The following is a 26,286-nucleotide window of genomic DNA, read 5'->3' on the forward strand; positions in this document are numbered from 1 at the left end:
CTCCATACCATTGCAGGGTGGAAGCAATGTCAAAACGTCACTTCCACCCATAGCTCTTAAAGCAACATTTTTTTTTATGACATTTAATAAAAAAAAATTATTGCATTTTAGTGTATATATGAGGTCTGAAGTCTTTTTGACCCCAGATCTCATATTTAAGAGGTCATCTCATGCTTTTTAGCTATTACAAGGGATGTTTAGGAATAAAAGTGACACTTTTTTTTTTTTTTTTTTAAAGAACAGTGTAAAAAAAATAAAAGGTACATAAATAGGAAAAAGAAAATGTTTTAAACGCACCCCGTCCCACCGGGCTCGCGTGCAGAAGCGCATATGTGAACAGGGCCCACATATGAAAACGCTGTTCAAACCACACATATGAGGTATCGCTGCGATCAGTAGAGCGAGAGACATAATAATTCTAGCTCTAGACCTCCTCTGTAACTCAAAACATGCAACTTATAGATTATATACATTTATTTGTCGCCATTCCGCAAGCGGACGCAATTTTGAAGCGTGATATGTTGGGTATCAATTTACTTGGCGTAACATTATCTTTCACAATATAAAAGAATTGGGGTAACTTTACTGTTCATAAAGAGATTACCGCTCCAGCCTCTCAGAAACACCACCAACATATGACCCTACTGAGACACTCAGGTGCTGGCTCTGCACAATGTAGAGGATGAAAATAAGTTCCTGGATGGCCGCACGTCAGAGAAATGGCATCTTTATTGGTCAATAAAATACAAATGCAGTCACATATCAAATGTGGAAAAACAGGATAAAAAAGCTAACGCGTTTCACGCCTTGTTCTGGCGCTTATTCATAGCTTATACTTTAATTTTAAAAAAGTGTATTTTTTCCAAAAAAAGTGCCCTTGTAAGACCGCTACGCAAATACGGTGTGACAGAATGTATTGCAACGACCGCCATTTTATTCTCTAGGGTGTTAGAAAAAAAAGATATAACGTTTGGGGGTTCTACGTAATTTTCTAGCAAAAAAAATGTTTTTAACTTGTAAACAACAAATCTCAGAAAGAGGCTCATTCTAAATAGAGTTCCCTGTGCCGGTGAGGAGTTCATGGTTTTTGGAGCAGGAGAACAGGTCACCATAAACGTTAGGTTTTGCAAACCTCTAATTAAATTACAAATCTGTAGTGTTTATTACTGGTGCATGAATAAAAAAAAGGTTCACTGTTGATATTTAATCTTAAGAAGGCTGTAGAAGAGATAATCCATCGTCAACAGGAATAACTTCTTTCTTTGTAAAATAAGAGTTGGGAAATAGTTAACATAATAGTAGGTGGATCCAATGGCTGGGAAAGGATCCAACTTTTTGTTTTTATCATGTAGCGTTATGGGGAGTGGTGTTAGGATCAAGCTGCGATAGTCTGAAAGGAAGTCCCCTCTTGCACACACAGCCATGGAGATCCTCTCAAAGCACCGCACCCTCCTGATTGGCCTGGCTGGGCTGGGGGCCGCAGTGGCCGTCACCTGGCTCTTTATGTCCAGGAGGAAGAAGATGCATGTGCGGAAGGTTGGGCAGATCTCACAGTTGTTCCTCTACCCTGTAAAGTCATGCAAAGGGATCCCCCTTCAAGAAGCAGAGTGCAGGGATTATGGACTGAAGTATGGAGAGCTCAGTGACAGGTATAAAGACTTATTTTGCTACGACTCACCGAGTTCAATAAGACATTACAAAGTTCAGCGATAGTGTGCAAACTGCAGTAACCCATTGGAAAGGTTACAAGTTGGGCCTTATTTACCTGTCGGGGGATGTTCTGTACATCCCCGTGCAGGCAGTCCTATTCATGTCAATTGGAATGTAGCGGCTGCATGGGCAAAGCTGCTGCTCCCACTTTGACATCCATACGGGTGCACGCTGTCTGCATTCCAATCTGTGCACCCACCTGCACAGATGTACAATTGGGAGCAGTGGCTGTGTCCATGTAGCTGCTGCATCCCAATTGACATGAATAGGACTGTCTGCATGGGTATGCACAGGATGTATGGAGCGTTGGATGCGTGGCTCCGGAAACTCATGAATGAGCACTCGGCATTCGTTCCTTACCCATGCATGCACAGTTCACTCTCTGGCACTTTTGCAGAACGCTGAGCTGCAGGAGAGAGCAGGTTGTGCATGCATGGGTAGGGAATGAAGTGCTCATTTGTGAGCTGCTGGAAGTTGTCACATTATAGCAGGCTGCTGGCCCATTCAGCTGCGACCATAAAATTCCTCATTCCATAGCCGCATGTAACAAAGGGGCAGAAATGCTGGTGACATCATTGACCTCATATGGCCACCTTCAAATTGTCCTGCTATTGTGTGACACTGCTATGGTGTTTCCTGTGAGTTTGGACCTCATTAAGTTTGTCTCTCACCTTATCTCTTCTCTAAACTGCCCTAGAACATGTAAAATGCGGGGGATACCAAAGTAACTAATGGTCTCTTCTCCTGCCAACTTTGTCTCACCCTCCTCCTCATCTACTCCCCCATCTCTCCTTTCTTTCCTCCCCCGCTTTCTCTCTCCCTCTTCTCCCCGCTCCCTCTCTCCTCTCCCTTCACTTTTTCTCTCCCCCTTCTCTCCTCTCTCTCCTCTCCCCGCGTTCTCTCTCTTCTCTCCGCGCACTCTCTCCTCACCCCGCTCTCTCTCTCCTCTCCTCACGTGCTCTCTCTCTCCTCTCCTCGCGTGCTCTCTCTCTCCTCTCCCCACGCGCTCTCTCTCTCCTCTCCTCTCCCCGCTCCCTCTTTCCTGGACTCCGCTCTCCCTCTCTTCTCTCTCCACTCTCTCTCTCCTCTTCCCACTCCCTTTCTCCTGGACTTTGCTCTCCCTCTATCCTCTCCCCGTGCTTTCTCTCTCTCCTCTACCCGCTCCCTCTCTCCTGGACTCCGCTCTCCCCACTCTCTCTCTCTCCTCTCCCCGCTCTCTCTCTCTCCTTTCCCCGCTCTTCTTTTCTCTCTCTGCTCTCCCCGCTCTCTCTTCTCTCCCCTCTATAACTCTCTCTCCTCTACCCACTCTCTTTCTCCCCGCTTCCTCTCCCCCTCCTCTTCCCGCTCTCTCCTCTCCCTGCTCTGTCTCCTCTCCCCTCTCTAACTCTCTCTCCTCTCTCTCTCCTCTCCCCACTCTCTCTCTCTCTCTCCTCTCCCTGCTTTCTCTCTCTCCTCTCCCTGCTTTCTCTCTCTCCTCTCCCTGCTCTCTTTCTCTCTCTCCTCTCCCCACTCTCTTTCCTCTCCCTGCTCTGTCGCTTCTCCCCTCTCTAACTCTCTCTCCTCTCCCTGCTCTGTCTCCTCTCTCCTCTCCCTGCTCTGTCTCCCCTCCCTAACTCTCTATCCTCTCCCTGCTTTGTCTCTTCTCCCCTCTCTAACTCTCTCTCCTCTCCCTGCTCTGTCTCCTCTCTCCCATCTCTAACTCTCTCTCCTCCCCCTGCTCTTTCTCCTCTCCCCTCTAACTCTCTCTCCTCTCCCTATTCTCTTTAATCTACCTCTTCTCCCCATTCACTCTTTTTTCTCTCTCTTCCCCCCCCCCCCTCACTCTCTCCATCTCTCTGTCCCACCTCTCTTCGCTCACATGGTATTTCCCCCTCTCTCCCCTTTCCTCTCTCCCACTTCCCCCATGCCCTTTCCCATCCACTTCCCCCTCTCCCTTCCCCCTCACCCCATCCCCTCTTTCCATTCTATCCCCTCTTGCTCTCCACTTTTCTCTACCCTCTTCTACCCCCTCTTGCTTCCCCCCCCCCCCTTGTGCCCCCTTTCAATGTGTGTGTTGTACCCTCTTCTGTCCCTCTCATATCATTGCAGACATTGGCTTGTTGTAAAGGAGGACAAAGTTCATGTTACAGCCAGACAGGAGCCTAGCATGGTGCTGATAACTGTGACCTGTGATAAAGGATATTTAACTCTCAGTGCACCAGGAATGGATAAACTGGACATTCCCTTGAAGCTGCCAACTAGAAATTCAATTTTTACCTGCAAGTATGTATCTGGATTCCAGAAAATGCCAATAACATATAGGACCCATCTATTCCATAGCACTGCATAGAGGGAGAATATATGCTCTGTTTCAAATGAAGCTTTATGAATTGACATTCTTCCTTAGACCTAGTCTTTCTGCATAGTATGGTCACCTGCTGACTTAAAGCGGAGGTCCACCCTAAAATGGACCTCCGCTCATCGGAATCCCCCCCCCTCCGGCGCCACAATCGGCACCTTTCAGGGGGGAGGGGGGGTGCAGTTACCTGGATAATCCAGGTAACTGCACCCACTTCCGGGCTAGCTCTCTGCGGAAAGGGGCGTACGTTACGCCCCTTTCCGCAAGCGCCCGCCCCCTTCAGCAAGTGCCCCGCTGCCTGCTGGGAAACACACAGCTCCCAGAGGCAGCGGGGACCGTCCGGATTGCGCCGCGCGGCTCGCGCATGCGCAGTAGGGAACCGGGAAATGAAGCCGAAAGGCTCCATTTCCTGATTCCCATACCCAAGATGGCGGCAGGACCTGACAGACGTGCGAGCGATCGGCTTCGGGTGCCGACATCGCGGGCGCGCTGGACAGGTAAGTGTCACTATTTAAAAGTCAGCAGCTGCAGTATTTGTAGCTGCTGGCTTTTAAAAAAAAAAAAAAAACGCGGAGTCCCGGTGGACTCCCGCTTTAACATCATCCACAGGCTGCTTAACTCTTTAATACAATACAATAGTTGAATCCATAGCATGTTTACGTCAGATAATTGCAGTACAGAGGATATTTTTCCAGTCTTTTGAAGCATAGGAAGAAAATAGCTTTCTTAAGCAGTGTCTCTGTGAAGCATTAATACTGACTGAGAGAATATGGAAGATAAAGAGTGAGTCTAGCTACCGCTGGACTAATTAGCACTAAACAGGAGGGGAGGAGAGAGGAAGATATCAAAATCACATAGTAAGCAAATTATAGTGGCCCAAAACCACCACTAGATGTCACAAAACAACAAAAAAGAAAACCTCATGCAGTTCAATACAAGACAGAAACATTACATAAATGGGTGTCAATAAAACATTAAAGAACAGAAATAGAGATGAACAATCTAATAGAGATGAAAAGCTAGATCTGTGCCTCAGGTGGGATTGGTAACCCATTATACTCAGTTTGAGCTACTGAATCCTGTAAACACCATACAACTTTAAGCAAAACATACATCTCTAAACTTGCTGGAATTGAATTTTTGGGTAAAAAGTTTTTAACCATGCGCACTTGTGCAGTAATCGTGATGCATTGCAGAATCAAATCAAATCGTGGACAGGATAATCATAATTGAATCGCAAGACCAGTGAAGATACGCACCCCTAATAGTTATATATTGGATATGGGCTGAAAGTGCACACTCTCAGATTTAATTTGAAGGTATGTTTATCCAGAGGAAGGGTTTTTCCTGGGACCAAAAGTAATTGGACAATTGAATCAAAAGCTGTTTCTTGGCCAGGTGTGGGCTACTCCTTCATTATTTCTTCATTAATTAAGCAGGTAAAAGGTCTGGCGTCGATTATAAGTGTGGTATATGAAAGAAAGGGGAGGCATAAGCACGAAGAACTCCCAATGTTTTAGCGTGCCATGCCAATATGTAGGAGGACTATCTCGATACCATAATAAAATAAATTTTTATTAAATGCATGAGAAAAAAAGAAAATACATATACAGATATAAACATTAAAAAAGAAAGTTACAAAGCCTGAGTATACTTCATAACATTCATAGGAGCATACAACCAAAAGGTATAGGCATCTCCAATTCTCTATTGTACAGGAGAAGCCAGTGATCCAAAAAATTGGTGCCCAAACTGATAGCGATGTTTTTCTCTCTCAACTAGTTTCGCGACCATCAGTCGCTTCTTCAGAAGATGTTAGGTCGTATCTAGTTTAACTAAATAGTAATTTTCGGTTAGAGGTAGGTACAAAGTGTACAATATAAATTCATTCATTAGATACAGGGAGTATTCTTTTACAATGACAACAAGGAGATAAGGCTTACCACTCAGATGCCCCGAGATACATACAGCTGGGGTTGCACCCTGTTAGTGACAGGTCTAACCACCCTGGGGGCGGACACTGGAGGCTCAAAATGTAGAACAGAGCGGACTGAAACAAAGATAATAAAAATTATAATAATAATAATAAATATAGGTAGGTGGAATAAAAACCGTGTGCTTGTATAGGCAAACACATTCATTTATTCACACATGGGCGTCCCCAACTGGAGTACCGGAGGGCAATAACAGTGAAAAAACGCCACCTACCCAACAATAAGGATAAAGAGACTTAATCCAAAGGAAACTGTTTTAGAGTGCCCCACAGTGTAGCTATGATTACCTGGACGGAGTATCCCTATAAGGAATCCGGGAACAAGGTTCCTAAGATCAAAAGATGTTATTAGGGGTATTCAAGCTGGTTATACAAGGAAGATTGTATAGGGGGTCCGTTGTAAATGCGGACCCCTATTACCTGTAGAGCAGGGGAACAGCGCCAGTGTCAGACGTGGAGCCAACGCTCTGAGCGGGCTGTCTAAACAGACGCCAATTTTGAGCCTCCAACCCGGTGCGTCACGCACCCGGCGCCGGCGCCGAGCGGTGACGTCACTGGGTCCGCCTCTCCTAATGCGCATGCATCAGAATCTGACTGCGCATCAGCCTATAACTGTCTCGGAATGATCCGTGGCAGCGAGGCACAGGTGGGTCCCTCCCTCAATCCCCGAGGGTATTTGCATTTGGAATCTTTTACTGTGAACCTACATCAAGTGTTCAAAGGAGCTGTCCATGCTGCAAGTGAAACAGGCCATTGTAAGGCTTCAAAAAGGGTGATAGCAGCAACATTAAAGTGGAGTTCCAGTCAGAAAACAAATTTAACATTATTCAACTGCATTCAATACAAAGAACAACCTTTGGGAAAAAAAACATTTTTTACTCACCTCTTCAGGTCTGTTGCTACGGGGTTCCTCGTAAACTGCCTCTTCCTCTCCAAGGTGCCTGACGTAATTTCCCTTGGTGCTCGCTAGTGCTCCTGGAGATAATTTCTCAGGAGTCACTGGGCAGCGCTGAGGACTGTAATCGCGTTATATTGTCATAACAACGGGGCAGGACCTTCCTCTGTTGCCGCCCGTTGTTATGGCAACGTTACAAACAAGCGGCGCTATGGCCACCACTAAATCAGGCATGAGCGAGATCGAGAGGTGCATGCTGGTTACCCAGCATGTACCTCTCCCTGTATATTCCAGGAAGCAATTGCGATTGGGCTTCATATGCCCACATCGATGATGGAAACGGGCAAATACGGAGGAAACAAATTTAACAGTAAGGAATTTATTTCTTACAGTTATGCCCCGTACACACGATCAGACTATCCAGCGGACTTGGTCCGGCGGACCAGAGCCTGCCGGACAATCTGCCCCTGTGGGCTCCAGCGGAGTTTTTCTTTTCAAAAGTCAGGCGGACTGACTCAAAATTGTCCGCCAGACTCGGCAGTCCGGCGTACAATCCGGCCGTCTGTGCGCTAGTCCACCGGACTTTTGAACTGACTTGCGCACACACGGAGGTCCGCACAAAGTCCGTTCATTTTGAACGCGGCTCCAGGTAGACGGGACTGGCAAAGGAAGTCAATGTCGCCGCCTTCGGCGGCGAGATTGACACCTCACTGGCCCCTTCACCTGGTATGGACTTAAAGGGGAAGCCCTACGCTGAAAAAAACGGCGTGGGGTTCCCCCCAAAGTCCATATCAGACCCTTTTTCGAGCACGCAGCCCGACCGGGTGATGTCCCCGCCCCTTATGATGTCGCAGTCCCAGAGGATGCTGGGACTGTGACATCATAAGGGGTGGGGTCACCATGTGACATCACCCGGTGACCCCGTCCATTGTCCCTATATAAGTCACAGCACAACGCGTCCCTGTCATTGCAGCCAGAGAGAGCGTTGAGTCAACATCTCAAGGAAGAAGAGAAGTAGAAGAGAAGAGAAGGCGGTGGCGATAGAAGACCGAGCCACTGCTAGTAAAAGAGCTGGGAGAAGAAAGCGAAGGCCCAGCAAGAAGAACCGAAGAGGGGGACAAGACCCCCGAAGAGGGAGACAAGACCCCCAAAGTCGGAAGAAGAGGCGGCGGTGACAGAAGAGCGGGCCACCGCTAGTCAAATAGCTGGGAGAGGAAAGCGGAGGGCCTGGCAAGAAGACCCCAAGAGGAGGACAAGACCCCCGCAGTTGGAAGAAGACCCCCGGACGGCGGCGGCGACAAAGAAGAAAGCCGGGCTACTCCACTAGTAAAAGAGCTAGCAGAAGATAGCGGAGGAGTCTGGCGAGAAGACCCCCCAAGATGGAAGAAGACCCCTGGAGCTGTGCAATAAATTATTTTAAAAACATGTGTTGTGTTTTTTTCGTTAGACTTTTTTCACCAAGTGGGGGGCCGGTATCTAGGGGCTCCCTTATTAAAGGGGGCTTCCGGATTCCGATAAGCCCCCCGCCCGCAGACCCCGACAACCAACGGCCAGGGTTGTCTGGAAGAGGCCCTTGTCCTCATCAACATGGGGACAAGGTGCTTTGGGGTGGGGGGCCGCAGGGCCCCCCTTCCCCAAAGCACCCCCCCATGTTGAGGGCACGCAGCCTGGTACGGCTCAGGAGGGGGGCCCTCACTCGTCCCCACCCCCTTTCCTGACCGGCCGGGCTGCGTGCTCGGATAAGGGTCTGATATGGACTTTGGGGGGATCCCCACGCTGTTTTTTCGGCGTAGGGCTTCCCCTTTAAGTCCATACCAGGTGACGGGGCTAGCGAGGTGTCAATCTCGCTGCCGAAGGCGGCGACATTGACCTCCTGCGCTAGTCCCGTCTACCTGGAGCTGAGTTCAAAATGAACGGACTTTCCTCCGTGTGTGGGCAAGTCCGTTCATTTCAAAAGTCCGGTCGTGTGTGGGCAGGTCCGCTCATTCGGAAAGTCCGGCGGACCTCCGCTTCAAAGTCCGGCGGTTTGTCCGCCGGGCTAAGTCCGCCAGATAGTCCGATCGTGTGTACGTGGCATAAGATATATAGTTCATTGTATAATTTTATTTTAATTTAGTTAGCACTAAAAATATTACACAAAAAAAATAAAAAAATTTCGCTGGAACTCCGCTTTAAGAATGGGAAAATGACAGTTTGGTACATTCTGAGGAAAGAAGAACGCGCACTGGTGAGATCAGCAACATAAAGAGGCCTGGACGTCCACAGAAGACGACAGTGATGGATTCACAACATCCAGATAAGTGAAGGTCACCAGGAAGTGGGCGTATCATTGTCAAAGTCTACAATCAAAAGAATACTTCACAAGAGCAAATACAGAGGGTTCACCACAAGGTGCAAACCATTTATAAGCCTGAAGAATAGAAAAGCCATAAGTCTGAAGAATAGAAAAGCCAGATTACACTTTGCCAAAAACATCTAAAAAAGCCAGATCAGTTCTGGGAAAGCATTCTTTGGGCTGACGAAATTAAGATTTATCTGTACCAGGATGACGGGAAGAATAAAGTGTGGAGAAGGCTTAGAATAGCCCATGATCCAAAGCACACAGCCTCATCTGTGGTCACATGGTGGAGGCAGTGTGATGGCATCGGCATGCATGGCTTCCAGTGGCACTTAGTCATTGGTGTTTATTGATGATGTGACAGAAGACAGAAGCAGCCGGGTGAATTCTGCAGTGTTTAGAGATATACTGTCAGCCCAGATTCAGCCAAATGCAGCAAAGTTGATTGGATGGCACTTCACGGTACAGATGGACAATGATCCAAAACACACTGTAAAGTAGCCCAGGATCTTTTGAAGGAAAAGAAGTGGAATATTCTGCAATGGCCAAGTCAATCACCTGAACTCAACCCATTTCAGCATGCATTTCACTTGTTGAAGGCAAAACTAAAGGCAGAAAGGCCCACAAACAAAGAACAACTGAAGACAACTGCAGTTAGAGCCTGGCAACGCATCAGAAAGGAGGAAACCCAGTCTTTGGTAATGTCCATGGGTTCCAGACTTCAGGCTGTCATTGCCAGTAAAGGATTCTCAACAAAATATTAAAATTAATGTTTTATTTATGATTATATTCATTTGTCCAATTACATTCCAGCCCCTGAAAATGGGGGGGGGGGGGGGGCTGTGTATAAAATTGGTTGCAGTTCCTAAAATTTATACTGGATATTTATGTTCAACCCCTTGAATTAAAGCTGAAAGTCTGAGTTTCAAATTCATTTGTATTGTTTAATTTTATTTTTATTCTGGTGGCATACAGAGCCAAAAGTATTAAAATTGTGCCTGTGTCCAGATATATATGAACCTAACTGTGTGTGTGTGTGTGTGTGTGTGTGTGTGTGTGTGTGTGTGTGTGTGTGTATAATTATTATTATTATTATTATACAGGATTTATATAGCGCCGCATCGCTTTACAACATTAGGGCAGACAGTACAATTACAATACAATTCGATACAGGGGGAATCAGAGAGCCCTGCTTGTTAGAGCTTACAATCTAGGAGGGAGAGTCAAGTTATACATAAGGGTAATAGCTGTGGGGGATGAGCTAATGAAGAAAATAGTTCAGTTGTTAGATGGAGGCAGGATAGGCTTCTCTGAAGAGGAAAGTTTTCAGGGATCACCTAAAAGTGGATAAATTTGGAGACAGTCTGACAGATTCGGAATTCCAGAAGATGGGCGAGGCTCGGGAGAAGTCCTGGAGGCGGATATGGAATGAGGTGATGAGGGAGCTAGAGAGCAGGAGGTCTTGGGAGGAACGAAGAGGGCAATTAGGTTGGCATTTTGAGACTAGGCTAGTGATGTAGCTGGGAGCAGAGTTGTGGATGGCTTTGTAACTTATTGTGAGTTTTTTTAATTTAATTTGTTGGGCAAGCGGCAGCCAATGGAGGGATTGTGAGAGAGGGGTAGCAGACACTGTGCGGTTTGTAAGGTGGATGAGTCTGGCAGCAGCATTCATGATGGACTGAAGGGAGGGTAGTCTATTTAAAGGTAAGCCAATAGGAGGGAGTTGCAGTAGTCAAGGCACGAGATAACCAGGGAGCGAGTCAGGAGCTTTGTAGTTTCATTGGTTAGAAAGGGACGTAGATTAGAGATGTTGTGGAGGTTGAGACGGCAAGCTTTGGTAAGTGATTGGATGTGGGGCTGAAAGGAGAGCTCAGAGTCCAGGATAACACGTGGCATGCTGACATGTGGGGATGGGTGGATGGTTGTGCCATTGCTCTTGACAGATAGGTCAGGGGAAGAGGCACGTGGGGGAGGAAATATTATAGGTTCGGTTTTGGACAAGTTGAGTTTGAGGAAGTGGTGTGACATCCATACAGATATGTTAGTAGTAGTAGTTACTAAGTTAGTGATGCATGAGGATACTGATGGAGTGAGTTGAGGGGGGGAGAGATAGATTTGTTTGTCGTCAGCGTAGAAATGATATTGAAAGCCGTGAAAGGCTATCAGCTGACCCAGGGAAGAGGTGTAGATTGAAAATAAATGAGGTCCAAGAACAGAACCTTGGGGACCCCGACAGAGAAGGGAAGAGGAGTGGAGGAAGTAGAATTGTAAGTGACACTGAAGGTGTGTTGGGATAGGTAGGATGAGAGCCACTGAAGAGCACAGTCACTGAGGCCAAGGGAGTAAAGTTTTTTGAGGAGGAGAGGGTGGTCAACCATGTCAAAGGCAGCTGAAAGGTCCAGAAGTAGAAGTACAGAATAGTGTCCGTTGGTTTTTGCAGTTAGTAGGTCATTTATGAGTTTTAAAAGTTTCTGTGCAGTGTTGAGGGCGAAATCCAGATTGAAGGGGATCAAGGTCGTTATTCTTAATGAGGTGGTCACTCAGTTGGTTGTAAACCAGACATTCAAGGAGTTTAGAGGAAAAGGAGAGCAAGGAGATAGGGTGTAGGTTGTTAAGATTGGTAGGGTCCAAGGACAGCTTTTTAAGTATGGAGGTGACCAATGCATGTTTTAGAGCATTGGGGAAAATGCCAGAGGTGAGGGAGGGATTGAAGATGTGAGTTAGAAGTGTAGGATAGAGTCAGAGGGCGACTGTAGTGTTTGAGAGGTGTACAAGACGCCAAGGTTGGGTCCTGGATGGGTGCTATGTAGCACCTATATTTGGGTTGTGGTCCCTTTAGGGGAATCCTGGTAGGCTTCAGGGGGTCACCCAAAAATGGGTGAGAAATTCCGGGGATAGTTTTTAGGAGAGGACTGACTCGGGGTCCTCTCTATATTAAGAGAGATAGTTGGGACCCAGAATTTGGGGGGCTCTGAAGTGACATTTGGGTGGGAAAGAGCCTCCCTCCCTGACCACAGGGATTCGGCACACAGGGGGTTAAAGGCCTCCAAGACAGCTCATAAGACAGGAAGTAGTAGAGAGGTGGTGGTGAGGAGGAGTAGGAGATTAACACCTGTCTGAGGAGCTGGCTTGCTGTTTTTCTGTTTTTCTGTTTTGGAGGCTGCAAAAGATCTCTGTAAGGACTCTGAAAACTTTGGGGTGAAGACCCGACTACAGAACTGTAGGTGCTTTCTTTTCTTATTTTTTTGTGCTGAAGATAAGCGGACTTTAATTTACGTTTTGTATGCTGAACAAAAGCCTTATTTTTGATTTAATTATAAATAAAAGTATTTTGATTTCACCTTTTACCGGTTTATGCACTTGGTCCCACGGAGCTAGTGTCCTGAAACCTTACAGAGGGAATAGGGTCCAGGGGGCAGGTGGTGAGTTGGGCATTAGAAAGGAGTTTAGCAACTTTGTCTGTAGTAGCAGATTTGAATAAGGGTGTCAATTGTACCTGTTGATATGGGATCTTAACTGGGCGAGATACCTGTAGAGTGGAGATTTCATCACGAATTGTATCAATCTTGTTTTTGAAGTGATTTTATATATATATATATATATATATATATATATATATATATTATATTAACACTGGCCCCTGTCCTCAAGGAGCTTGCAATCTAAGGTCCCTACTCCCATTTATACATACTAGGGTCAATTTAGAGTAGAAAGGATTCAATTAACCTACCAGCATGTCACTGGCGTGTGGGAGGAAACTCGGATATTCACCTCAGTGAACAAATAAAAAATAAATTTTTTAAAAGTCCTAAACATTAAAAAAAATAGGAAAATTTGTGCAAAACCACTTTACATTGGCTATAAAGTGACCTGTAAACTGACCAAAATTCCCAGAGACCTGATTTAACAAGTTCAGCTAACAGATTTTGTGCTGAAGACACATGAATTTAGAAAAATGCATTTTCCTGCATCACCCCCCATTCTTTTCAAATATGATGTTTTTGTACTCAGAGACATTGAGGATATGTAAATGATCTCCAATCCCATTAGAATAGTGCAGATAAAAAGAGAAAAGAAAAGAAATCTGTTTATTGTGTTTTATTTTAATTGTTGAGGGTCCATGGGAATGAGGTCTTGGGCAGAGACTGCGGAGACGAAGCATCTCGCTGGATCACAAACTACTTGAAGAATGTTCAGATTTACCGCTTAGTACAGTTCGAGGACAGGATGAAGCGCCGGAATCCAAAGAAGGAATATCCCACATACACTGAAAATGACCAGGTGAGCTGGTATAGTCCGTAGAGTTCAATATTGAGTTGGCTCACCCTTTGCCGTTATAACAGCTTCAGCTCTACTGGGAAGGCTGTCCACAAGGTTTAGGAGTGTGTCTATGACCATTCTTCCAGAAGCGCATTTGTGAGGTCAGGCACTGATGTTGGATGAGAAGGCCTGGCTCACAGTCTCCACTCTAATTCATCCCAAAGTTGTTCTGTCGGGTTGAGGTTAGGATTCTGTGTAGGCCAGTCAAGTTCCTCCACCCCAAACTCGCTCATCCATGTCTTTATGGACCTTGCTTGTGCACTGGTGCACAGTCATGTTGGAACAGGAAGGGGCCATCCCCAAACTGTACCCACAAAGTTGGGAGCATGAAATTGTCCAAAATGTCTTGATATGCTGATGATTTAAGAGTTCTCTTCACTGGAACTAAGGGGCGAAGCCCAACCCCTGAAAAACAACCCCACACCATAATCCCCCCTCCACCAAATGATTTGGAGCAGTGCACAAAGCAGGGTCCATAAAGACATGGATGAGCGCGTTAGGGGTGGAGGAAGTTGCCTGGTCTTGACCTCAACCTGATAGAACACCTTTGGGATGAATTAAAGCAGAGACTGCGAGCCAGCTTGTCCACAACTGTGCCTGACCTCACAATACGCTTCTGGAAGAATGGTCAAACATTCCCATAGACACACTTCTAAACCTTGTGGACAGCCTTCCAAGATGAACTGAAGCTGTTACAGGTGCAAAGGGTGGGACTAAGACTGGGATGCCATTAAAGTTTATGTGTATGTAAAGGCAGGCGACCCAATACTTTTGGTAATATCGTGTATAATAAGCAGTCAAAATTTGCTGCAATAACCTGGCTAAATGGTCAACAATATTGTCAGTATTTTCATTTTGGCAATGTTCTACTATCCACCAGGTGGCGTACCCTGACCTCAGTCCACTCCTGCTACTCTCTGATGCCTCATTAGAAGACCTAAACTCAAAACTGGAACACAAAGTCTCCATCCGAAACTTTCGCCCAAACATTGTGGTCTCTGGATGTGAACCCTTTGCCGAGGTAAAGTACATAATCAAGTCAAATCCTGATGAAGGGAGTACAACCCACCCTTAGTAGTTGATAAGCTGAACACTACCCATCCTTAGTAACTAGATGGGGAAATAAAATATAGTGCAGCGCAATCAAATTAAATTAAACAGTCCATAAAATCATCTGATTGATGGAAACCAATCTTGTAAGTGAGAGGAGCCTTCTAAAGTGCAATCTTGGACTAAGACAGTAAAGAGGTGATTTCGGCCCATCCACCACAGATACTCCAACCTCTCACCTCATAGACTCGACCTGTAAAAGGGTCACACAGCATTTGACCCACACCTGGGGTACCGATCGTAAACGATCCAGCCGATGCTCACATAGCACATATGGACAAGAAAGAAGTGGACAATCTAGTGCTCTCCGTATGAATATTTATTTAAATAGTAGTAAAAAGAAGCCTTCTTGAAGACTCCTGAGATGTATGACATCATTTGGCTAGACCTGGAGTCCCAGCATGCCCCGGGACTTGACGTCATAAGGGCCAGGGTCACCGTGTGACATCACCCGGTGACCACGCCCCATGCCTATATAAGTCGCCGCGCACGTCGCACAAGCCACTACAGCAGGAGAGAGCGTCGTGTCAACATCGGAAGAAGAGAGAAGAGGGAAGAAGGACAGAGAAGACCGGCCGCCGCTAGTAAAAGAGCTGGAAGAAGATAGCGGAGGAGCCTGACACAAGAACCGGAGAGAGCGGAGAAGAGGCAGGAGAGCAAGAAGGAGGAAGAAACCACCGAAGTCGGAAGAAGACCACCGGAGCTGCCTAATAAATTACTTTAAAAACCTGTGTAGTGTTTTTTTTTTTTTTTATTGACTATTTTTCCCTCAGGTGAATGGGTAGGGGTATGATGTACCCCATACTCATTCACATAGGATGGGAGGCCGGGATCTGGGTGCCCCCTTATTAACCACTTTCAGACCGGACCAATTTGCTGGTCAAAGACCAGACCACTTTTTGCGATTCGGCACTGCGTCGCTTTAACTGACAATTGCGCGGTCGTGCGACGTGGCTCCCAAACAAAATTAACGTCCTTTTTTTCCCACAAATAGAGCTTTCTCTTGGTGGTATTTGATCACCCCTGCGGTTTTTATTTTTTGCGCTATCAACAAAAATAGAGCGATAATTTTGAAAAAAACGCATTATTTTTTACTTTTTGTAATAATAAATATCCCCCAAAAATATATAAAAAAACATTTTTTTCCCTCAGTTTAGGCCGATACGTATTCTTCTACATATTTTTGGTAAAAAAAATCGCAATAAGCGATTATTGATTGGTTTGCGCAAAAGTTATAGCGTTTACAAAATAGGGATAGTTTTATAGCATTTTTATTAATAATTTTTTATTATTTTTTTTTTTACTAGTAATGGCGGCGATCTGCGATTTTTATTGTGACTGCGACATTGTGGGGGACCCATCGGACATTTTTGACACATTTTTGGGACCATTGTCATTTATACAGTAATCACTGCTATATAAATGCAGTGATTCCTGTGTAAATGACACTGGCAGTGAAAGGGTTAACCAGTGGGTGGCAGTGTAGGGGTTAAGTGTTCCTAGGGGTGTGTTACTAACTGTGGGGGGGGTTGGGCTTTCATTTAGTGTACACTGATCTCTGCTCCAATCACATGGAGCAGAGATCAGCGTCACTAGTTGCTAGGCAGAATGGAAAAATGTTGTTTATACAGCATTTCCTCCATTCGGCCGCTCCGTGAGACGATCGCGGGGATGCCAGCGGCGATCGAGTCCGTGGGTCCCGCGACCGGACTCACGGGGGTCCCGACCAGCACGGGAGCACGCCGCCGGTGGCGTGCTCCCGATGGCATGGCGGCAACGAATATTGGACGTACATGTACGCCAATATGCCTGCCCGTGCCATTCTGTCGACGTACATCGTCGTGCGCTGGTCGGGAAGTGGTTAAAGGGGGCTCCCAGACCCCGCAACCAACGGCCAGGGTTGTCAGGAAGAGGCCCTTGTCCTCATGAACATGGGGACAAGGTGCTTTGGGGTGGGGGGGGGCGCATGTTGAGGGCATGCGGCCTGGTACGGTTCGGGGGGGTGGCGCTTGCTCATCCCCACCCCCTTTCCTGACCGGCTGGGCTGAGTGCTCGGATAAGGGTCTGGTATGGATTTTGGGGGGACCCTCACGCCTTTTTTTCAGCGTAGGGGGTTTCCCTTAAAATCCATACCAGACCTAAGGGCCTGGTATGCTCTTGGAGGGGGAACTCATGCAGATTTTTTTTTTTTTTTTTTATTTGGCATGGATTTCCCCCTCGAGAGCTGATTATTCTCTGATTGGCCACAGCCAAAGTCGCCTGGCCTGGGGCGTCTTAAAGTCGTGTTGTAAGTCGCCCCAAGTCATGCTGTTATTCATACTCAAGTCGTGTCCAAGTTGCCTCCAAAAGTCGCACTGGAAGTCATGTTGCCCCTGTGAGAACCAGCTCTTAAAACAAGTAAATATGATATACATTCATATCTATTTACTAACGCTAGTAGCATAAGGGCCGGTTCACACTGCGGCGGGAGGCGAGGCGACACGGCTCGCCTCGCCTCGCTCCCGCAAGTCGCCCCCATTCTGTACAATGGAACCGTTCTGAGAGGAGCGACTCCAGTCGCTCCGACTCAGAAAAAAGGTTCCTGTACTACTTTGGGGCGACTTCGGGGGCGACTTGCATTGACTTCTATACAGAAGTCCTCTGCAAGTCGCCGCTGAGGTCCGTGCAGGTCGCGGCGAGGCAAGTCGGAGACGCCTCGCCGCGCATCGCTGTGTGCACCGGCCCTAAGGATTAAACATAGTTAATGTTGATTGAGAGTGTGACGTTCCACCTTAAAGCGGTTGTATACTTTTTTTTTTTTTTTTTTTACTTTTACCTACAAGTAAGCCTATAATAAGGCTTACCTGTAGGTAAAAAAAAATCTCCTAAACCTGCAGGGTTTAGGAGATATTCCCCTCGCAATGCGCCGCTGACTGCAGCAGCGCATGCGCACAGGGGATTTTCGGCTGAAATAAAAATTTTAGTGGGTTTACTACCACTTTAAGAGGATCGCCATGATAAACATCTGTGTTAAAAGTGCATAACATAAAGTTGAGAAATGCTGCTGTCTTGAGGTGGATTTGTTGTATTCTAGTGCCACCTAATGGTAAAATAGAAGAAATCACAAAAAGATAAAACTCCTACAGTAGAGAAATAAATAGTAAAGAGCCGTTGAATTTACAATTTTTTATTTATTTGTTTTTAACCAAAAAAAGACATGTAGGTATTGAACATTTTTTTTTTATTTGTCCTTTAAATTTTATTTATTTTAATTTTAACTGTTTGGATAATAAAGACTCTCCTATTTATGTCTATATAATATTATTGCTATTATACAGGATTTATGTAGCGCCAACAGTTTGCACAGCGCTTTATAACACATTTTTATTTTCTGACTGTAGGACTCCTGGAAGGAGATTCAGATTGGCGAACATGTGAGACTGAAACAAGTCATGCCTTGTCCACGGTCAGTATATGTACAGACTGTGTGTTTTCTCTTCTAACATAAAGATGAACTAAAGTCTAAACTAAAAATGTTCTATACTTTCTAATAGCTGTTTGAATATTGAACTATACACTTCATTATTGCCTCAGTTTGAAAACACAGAAAAGTGAAAGGAAATCCCCATTTAGACATTTCTCACCAAAACAGGTGTCCCCAATGGAAGATCCCCCCACCTCTGGTTCTAGAGACAACTGAAATATGATTATGATGTCCCATCACTTTCTGCCTGGTGACAATGGCCACAGAGACAAATAACCTCAGAGAAAAAATACTGTTCTATTTTCTCCAATGGAAAAAAAAAATATTTCCTGATTCCCTAAGCTAATTGAATAATCTCTGGATCAAAAGTCTTAAGTTTATTTCTTATGAAAGTTAATATCAAGTTATATTCTGTGCATTTAGAAACTTGTAGGCAGGTACCTACATTATGTTATGTTTGGTACTGTAGGTAAGTTTCTTTAAAGAGGAACTGCAGTCTGCTCACATAATTTGTAGGGAAAAAAAACATCTTTGCCATTCTTGCCATTCTGAAGCTTCCCTCCAACCACTTTGCATATTATTTTATATATCCTGTGATTCTGTAATTGCCAAATATGCTGCAGAAATCTCCCTCCACTGAGTCTGGCTGCAGCCATTTTAATTATGGACAACTGAAGCTTCAGAATGGTAAAGATGTTTTTGGGGTGGCAGCAGCCCACACTGAGTGCATATTGTGAGTGCATATTTACTTGCATGCTTCTTAATAATACAACGAAAGTTGACAAAATGTAGAATCCGTGGATTCAATACTTATCTGTCCCTTTAGCGGGACCTCGGCTGACCCCGTTCCACTTCAATTTCTCTTTTACTCTCTTATGTTCTCCTCTTGCTTTTTCCTTTTTTTCCAAAACCTTATTTTACTTTTTTGATGTACTCCAGCCTAGTACCTGACTGCTAATGTGGTCATATTATCAAGAAATTAAATACAAAATGCTCTCATTAGTTTGATATGTTCTGAATTAACGATAATCGTTGCAGTTTATCCCTTGTACTAATGGGTTCTGCTAGAGGGACATTGGTTCCCATATATATATGTATATGTGTGTGTGTGTGATCTAATGTGTATTTGCTAATTTTTTTCTAAGCATTGTAAATTTAAGTTATGTTATATGTATATGATAACCTGAGAGCATTGTGTCTTTCCTTGTGTTGTACTTTTTCTTTTTGCTATTCCTAATAAAAAGATTGTAATATAAGGATATGGTGAGTGGTCCTGGCTTGTAGTAACTCTGAGGTGCCCCTAGGCGGCAATCTGCTAGCAAACTTATTCCCCTGTTTAAAGGGTTAACATTGAGCCTTTAAGAATCCCCACAGGGCACTGCTTATGGTGTTACCAATGCCATGAACTGAGGTCCTCCCCGACACAAAAATCCTAAAGTGGGTTAACCCACAATCTGATTCTCTACTAAGGGCTGGAATCCTATTGGGTACCTGGGCACTGGATGTGGCAAAATAAAGTGGTGAGCAAATTTTAAACCATAATCATGGTCCATTTAACAACAGGATTCAAGCTCTTAGTCGAAAATCAAATTCTGGGTTAATCCACCCTAGGATTTTTGTGTCAGGGAGGACTCCAGTTCATGGCAACGCCATAAGCAGTGTCCTGTGGGGATTCTTAAAGGCTTAATGTTAACCCTTTAGGGGTAAGTGCATTACTAAAGGGGACCACTTCGAGCATGAGGTTTCCTCTGGAGGTGATGGAGCCTATGAAGGAAATCTACGCCTTTGAGGGTTCACGGAGCACTATATTCACTTTATGGACTCCTTTTTTTTGGGACTCTAATATATTATATATTATGAATTTTATATAATTGTGTGGTGCATGTATGATATTTCTGGCACTTTTTTGCACTTTAAATGTCTGTGGTCAGAGGTATTTTAAGCACGGTTAATGCCAGGGTATTTTATTTATATATATTTTATTCATAATTTATCTTTGCATACTTTTTTAGACTGTTTTTATTGTTATAACTGCAGCTATAGTGCAGTGACAATTTTATTCCATTTTGACCGCTAGGATCAGCAATACATTCGTGTTTCTGATATTTTGTTGGGACACTAGTTCTGATGAGCTGCGGGTCCCCAGAGAAATCTTTTCATTTGCAGGGATTTCCACTCACTTCTTGTTTGGCTGTGGGACAGGACGTGAAGGAAAATCTTCACAATGGGACACAGATAACAAAAAAAAACAGCTGACAAGGGTTATAACCTTTCCCTTACTCTATCCAATGAAACAAAAAGTTCCTATAGTTCTATTTTAGACTCCTTTCACACAATCGGCCCGCAAAAATCCTGTCCATTTGTCAGGCAGATCTGAGCGGGCCACCCATTGACTTGTATGGGCAGGCGGATGTCAGCGGAGATGTGTCCGCTGACACTTGCCTCCCATCTGATCCGACAATATCCGTTCAAAACAGACGGATGGTGATATGTTCGCCATCCATCCAGCAATCTTCCCATAGAGAACAGCAGGACTCTGACAGGTCTGTCTCTGCACAGTGAGCAGAGACAGACCTGTCATCCCCTTGCCCAGCGGGGATCAACAGAGTGTGAAAGGGGCCTTAAGTTTATGTAGCACCCTCTACCATGGGTAGGTGTTAGAATGAGGATTCTTGGTAGTTTCTTTCAGTACAGGTATATTTAGGCAGGCCTATGCTGCAAGCTAGACCTGTTTGTTTTTTATCTGTGGGCAGGGAGTGGTTAGTGTAGCAGTGGGTGTGACCACCTGTACTTTAGTTCTGAGGTGCCTGGAACTGGAGTAGCAGGCAGCTCATGTGAGGAGCCCTGACCAATCCCCAGCTGGAATTGGCAGGGGTCAGGCCTCCCATATAAACTGAGGTAACGGCCACTGATAGGAGTTGTTGGCCAGGAGAAGTGGAGAATGGAATACTAGACAGCAGCAGGTGGGCACACCCTGGGGGGGGGGGGGGTGCACAGATCGCAGAAGGAGGCCCAGGAGAGCTGTGAGGGAGCTTCACCCTTACACGGTCATGGGTGAAGTCCTCATCATTACAAGGTCATTGATGAGTTCCTGGAGCAGAGGGGCAGGAGAAGCTGTCGGAATGTATGGTCCGGTTAAGTTCTTCACCATGGACTTGGGGCAGAGAAAGATCAGTGAGCGTACCACAGTGGAATGCTGGATGTGGAGACATGCCAGGAAGTCTGTGAGGGGACTTTGTCCTTACACGGTCATGGATGAAGTCCTCATCTTTATACGGCCATTAATGAGGAGTCCTGGATCAGAGGAGAGACTGTGGGGAATAGTGTCAAATTGATGCGGCCCGATGGTGCAGGATTTACAAGCTGGGCTAGCTAGGAACAGTAGTCCACCATTCAGCACATGCTATTTAACTACTAGGCCTCCTGGGAGAGGTACTGCAGGCATCTGGCCTAGTAGCAGCAACCAATCAGACTCAGCATTAGAGACTATTCAGAGTGGGTTATTTTGCATACAGAAGAGGATGTGATAAGAAATATAATGTGCTACAGAATAAATTTGTGCAGGAGGGAAGGATTCCTGGGAGCAATAGTCTTCAGGAGTTACGCAGAGGGGGACCAATAATCTGCATGGAGATACAGGGAAGAGACTGTAGATGTTATACATGTGCATCATTTCTTCAAGGCTCAAACTAAGCTCTAATTGATAAATATGATGGCAAAGTAATTTGATCTATGGGCGTCCCATATATCTTTCAAAGATAAATCTTTCAATCTTTCCAAGTTACATCCCCCCCCCCCCCCATAAACAAAAACAAAACAAAGCAAATGACTGTTCATTGTCTCAGAGGTGATATATGAAGGTCGGGCAGCAGAGTGATATGGTGGATATTAGTAACTAGTGGCAACACACCGCTACAGCTAAATTTCCCTTTCCTCTAGACAAACCAGTGCCTCCTCTTTACTTGTAATGGCCTTAAAGTGACCAACATGGTATCACGTTTACTATGCGGACGCACCCTCTATCATATTCCCCCTTATTGTCTCCTTTGAAAGAAGAATACATTTAATTCAGTTACATTTTTCCTCATAGCAGAGTTCCTCAGTGCCTTGTATTTGCCCTTCTCTTGACAGTTTTCTATGTAAATACACCCACAGACATTTTTGCCCCAGAATGTTTTTTGGCTTTCCTGAAGTTTCACCGAGGTTATACTATGTAGCCGGGTTAAATGTAAATCATGCTTAGCAGATTTCATGTTTAAACTATTCAACTTAATTTTTTTCCTGACGTCCATGTATTATGCCTGGTTTTTATAGATGTATTCTGACCACGGTGGATCCTGACACCGGAATTATTAATATGAAGGAGCCCCTGGAGACGATGCGCAGGTCTGTCAAAGAAGAATATGGGAATTTTCGACATGCACTTAAAGAAAAAAGGATGAGTTTGCTCTGCCGCAGTGTGTTAGTGCGCTCGTGTTAATGTGTGTTATTCCAAATTGCACCAAAAGGCATAAAAAAAAAAGGAGAATGCACTATTTTTGAAACACAATGCAGCAAGGGCATTCTAATACATTAACCACTTCAGCTCCGGAAGAATTAAACCCCTTTCTGACCAGAGCACTTTTTGCAATTCAGCACTGCATCGCTTTAACTGACAATTGTGCAGTCGAGCGACGTGGCTCCCAAACAAAATTGATGTCCTTTTTTTTCCCACAAATAGAGATTTCTTTTAGTGGTATTTGATCACCGCTGCAGTTTTTATTTTTGCGTTATAAACAAAAAAAGCGTCAATTTTGAAAAAAACGCATTATTTTTTACTATAATAAATATCCCCCAAAAATCTATAAAAAAACGTTTTTTTCCCTCCGTTTAGGCCGATACGTATTCTTCTACATATAAGCGATTATTGATCGGTTTGAGCAAAAGTTATAGCGTTTACAAAATAGGGGAAAGTTTTATGGCATATTTATTAATATATATATATATATATATATATATATATATATATATATATATATATATATATATATATATATTTTAATGGTGGCGATCAGCGATTTTTATTGTGACTGTGATATTATGGCGGACACTTCAGACATTTTTGACATATTTTTGGGACCATTGTCATAGATACAGCAATCAGTGCTATACAAATGCACTGATTCCTGTGTAAATGACACTGGAAGTGAAGGGGTTAACCACTAGGTGGCAGTGTAGGGGTTAAGTGTGTCCTGGGGTGTGTTTATGACTGTGGGGGTGTGTGGCTGTGTTTGACATGTCACTGATCTCTGCTCCAATCACAGGGAGCAGAGATCAGTGACATTGTCACTAGGCAGAACGGGGAGATGCTTGTTTACATTAGTATCCTGTTACAGAGTATACTTACCTGTTCTGTGCAGTGGTTTTGCACAAAACAGCCCCGCTCCTGCCTCTCGGGTACCCCACTGGTGCTCCTGGCTCCCCTCCTTCGCTGAGTGCCCCTATAGCAAGCCTCTTGGTGTCCATTGACACACACAGTGCCCCCTGTTCCCTCCCCACTGGCTGTGATTGACAGCAACAGGAGCCAATTACTCTCACTGGTTCCTCTCAGCCATTGAAGGAAAAGACAGAGAGAGAGAGAGCTGTGATGACGCACCTGGGCACATTGCTGGATAGACATTGGGCTCAGGTAAGTATAAAGGGGGGGGGGGTGCTTGCACACAGTAAGTTGTTTACCTTAATGCATACCCTTTAATGTGCATTGTGTTGCTCAGCAAAGCAGGTATGTTATGCTATCTTTAGTAATGAATGGCACCAGCTGTAGAGGAGAGATATTTGATATAGAGCTGTGCTGTAGAACTGTCAATCTTTAAAAAAATATTACATAGTGAAGCATGATTTTTTCTAATATTGCCTTAACTCTATCACTGATCATGACCTTAATATTAATAATTATTATACAATTTACACATTGTTTAGTGCTTCTTTTAATTGTTCTATTTTGGGCGCCAGCATCCTGTCCTCCATTATTGCCTACTGTTAATAAAGGGTACATGGGCAACAGTAGCACTCCCTAAATTTGCAGTAGTGCATCCCTATACCTGACTTTCTTTTGTTAGTAATCTGGTGATCCAGAAACCCCCTCCCTGTGATTCAGTACAGCAATTCTAAAATACCCCCATTGCAGATTCCTTGCTGCCAACTAGGACGTTCCTTACAGTCACCAAGCAGGTTCAAGCCCAGTTTTTAATCTGACTGGTGATACATGAACCTGTAGACTCCATTACAACCACTTGTGTCTCTCTACAGTTATCGGCTGTGTGATACTGAGGATAAGAAGGTCTACAAGTCTTCTCCACTCTTTGGACAGTTTGTGAGAATTCAGAAGAAGGGGATGATTAAAGTTGGAGATCCTGTATATGAGATATTCTAATGAATGCTTCTGCTGGTGAAAACGAACCACCAAATCATAAACTGGACCTGCACAAGATTGGCTGTACTTGGAGAGATCTATCACAGAGAGTGGGTGGCAATAAGAGATCTGTACCACGCACTTTCCTATGTCTACATTTTCAGGATTTGCAATAGATTTTAACCCCAGCTTTGTGAACACTTGTGTTGATTTTCAAGACTGAGGGACCACATGCTGCTGATGTCACTAAAGTAAAAGCAACTTTATTGCAGGTCCAAATAACTGTCAAACATATATATATATATATATATATATATATATATATATATATATATATATATATATATATATATATATATATATATATATATATATATATATATATATATATGGTCTTAATCATATATACTCTGATTAAGCCCATATGGGTGAAACATGTCATTGGTGTAGGGCCCATCATTCTTTTGATACTTGGGGAATTGAGCAAGGATGGATTATTCGCAAGCACCTAGACCTTTTTTGAGACTGCACAGAAAAATGTGGACATTTTGTGGGTGTTATCTTCTACATTCTACTCAGTTGTGTTTGGCTGGCTAACAACACTGCTGCTCACTGTGAGGCAGTGGATTAGCATTGTCAGCCTGCAACAAAAAGTGTAGTTTCTGGCAGGATCTCCAGGAAACAAACGTTGCTACAGAATTACAAAAAAAATGCATATAATGTAGTGTGATAGCAAACATACTGATAAATAGTTTCTGGGTTTAAATTTCCCCTGGATAAAACACAAATACCAGTGTCCTCTGTGTCCCTTCCCTGCTCTTATGACCTTACTTCTCCAATGATATAGACTTGCATGCTTAGAAGCTATCAGTTTTACAGGGTGCTCTGTATTACTTTATATTACCTGAGATTAACAACTGAGACAATTTCTGCCATGTGATTTAATGAACCTACAGGTACCAAAGATATTTATGTGCTGCTATAATTAATTGCCATAGTAAATGTTAAGATTTACATAATATTTTTTAATAAATGTATAATTCAAATACTTTACTTTTGTTTGGTTTTTTTTATTAAAAGGGAATGTATGAATTTATTTTTATTCAGCATACATACATTTTTCCAAGCTTGCTTTTGTTTTTTATACTGTATTAAACATACAGATTTGTAGAATAGCCACTAGACAGCACAATTTAAGTTTTGCTGCGCCATTCACTCAAAGTATAAAAAAACTGGAACTTCAGTTTCACTTAAATCAGACAGGTGAAATTCTGATCTGATGCAATCTGAGATTGATTCTAATAATATAATGATCAGATGAGGTGGATAATTTTGTGGCATGCATCTGCAATCTTTCAGAACTTGAAATTTTAATATGCATGTGTTCAATAAGCTTTGTTAGATGAAGTGTTATAATTAATTTAACCACCTGACATCCGTGCTATGGCCAAATGACGGCCACAGCGCGGATGTGAATATGTAGGGCGTCGGAGCGCGCTGTGATCACCGAGTCACTGAGACTCGTGTGATCAGGGATCTGAGTAAGGGGCTGGTCCCGGTCCCGGCCCCTTACCATGTGATCAGCTGTCAACCAATGACAGCTGATCACATGATGTAAACAAAAGCTTGGTGATCGTTTTTTTTTCTCCTTGTGCTGACAACGAAGGAGAAAAAAAAGCCGATCACCAGCTTATCTTAAAGGGACATCAGTCCCGAAAAGGAAGAGGC

The 26,286-nt window shown here is 44.3% G+C and overlaps 1 protein-coding gene across 2 annotated transcripts; it reads left to right on the plus strand.

Moving 5' to 3' along the window:
* The first annotated feature begins 1,338 nt into the window (after positions 1-1,338).
* Positions 1,339-25,611, plus strand: LOC143987210 (mitochondrial amidoxime reducing component 2-like). 2 transcript variants are annotated; one of them, XM_077485792.1, is made up of 7 exons: positions 1,340-1,649; positions 3,799-3,972; positions 13,390-13,555; positions 14,475-14,615; positions 18,085-18,149; positions 22,482-22,553; positions 24,456-25,611. In XM_077485792.1, exons 1-7 carry the CDS (start codon positions 1,423-1,425, stop codon positions 24,577-24,579), a joined length of 969 nt encoding a protein of 322 aa, XP_077341918.1. In that variant the 5' UTR covers positions 1,340-1,422; the 3' UTR covers positions 24,580-25,611. The 2 variants fall into 2 exon arrangements, with proteins under 2 accessions (XP_077341919.1, XP_077341918.1); XM_077485793.1 differs by lacking the exon at positions 3,799-3,972 and having other exon boundaries at positions 1,339-1,649.
* The last annotated feature ends 675 nt before the right edge of the window (positions 25,612-26,286 follow it).

This window comes from Lithobates pipiens, unplaced genomic scaffold (assembly GCF_037356315.1).
Source record: "Lithobates pipiens isolate NorthernLeopardFrog02 unplaced genomic scaffold, aLitPip1_a1.2 Scaffold_18, whole genome shotgun sequence".
Lineage (NCBI taxonomy): Eukaryota > Metazoa > Chordata > Amphibia > Anura > Ranidae > Lithobates > Lithobates pipiens.

Coding starts and splice junctions, on each gene's coding strand:
- LOC143987210 (XM_077485792.1), top strand. CDS start 1,423: ATGGAGATCCTCTCAAAGCACCGCACCCTCCTGATTGGCCTGGCTGGG. Junction 1,650..3,798: donor TATGGAGAGCTCAGTGACAG/GTATAAAGACTT, acceptor ATATCATTGCAG/ACATTGGCTTGTTGTAAAGG. Junction 22,554..24,455: donor CCCCTGGAGACGATGCGCAG/GTCTGTCAAAGA, acceptor GTCTCTCTACAG/TTATCGGCTGTGTGATACTG.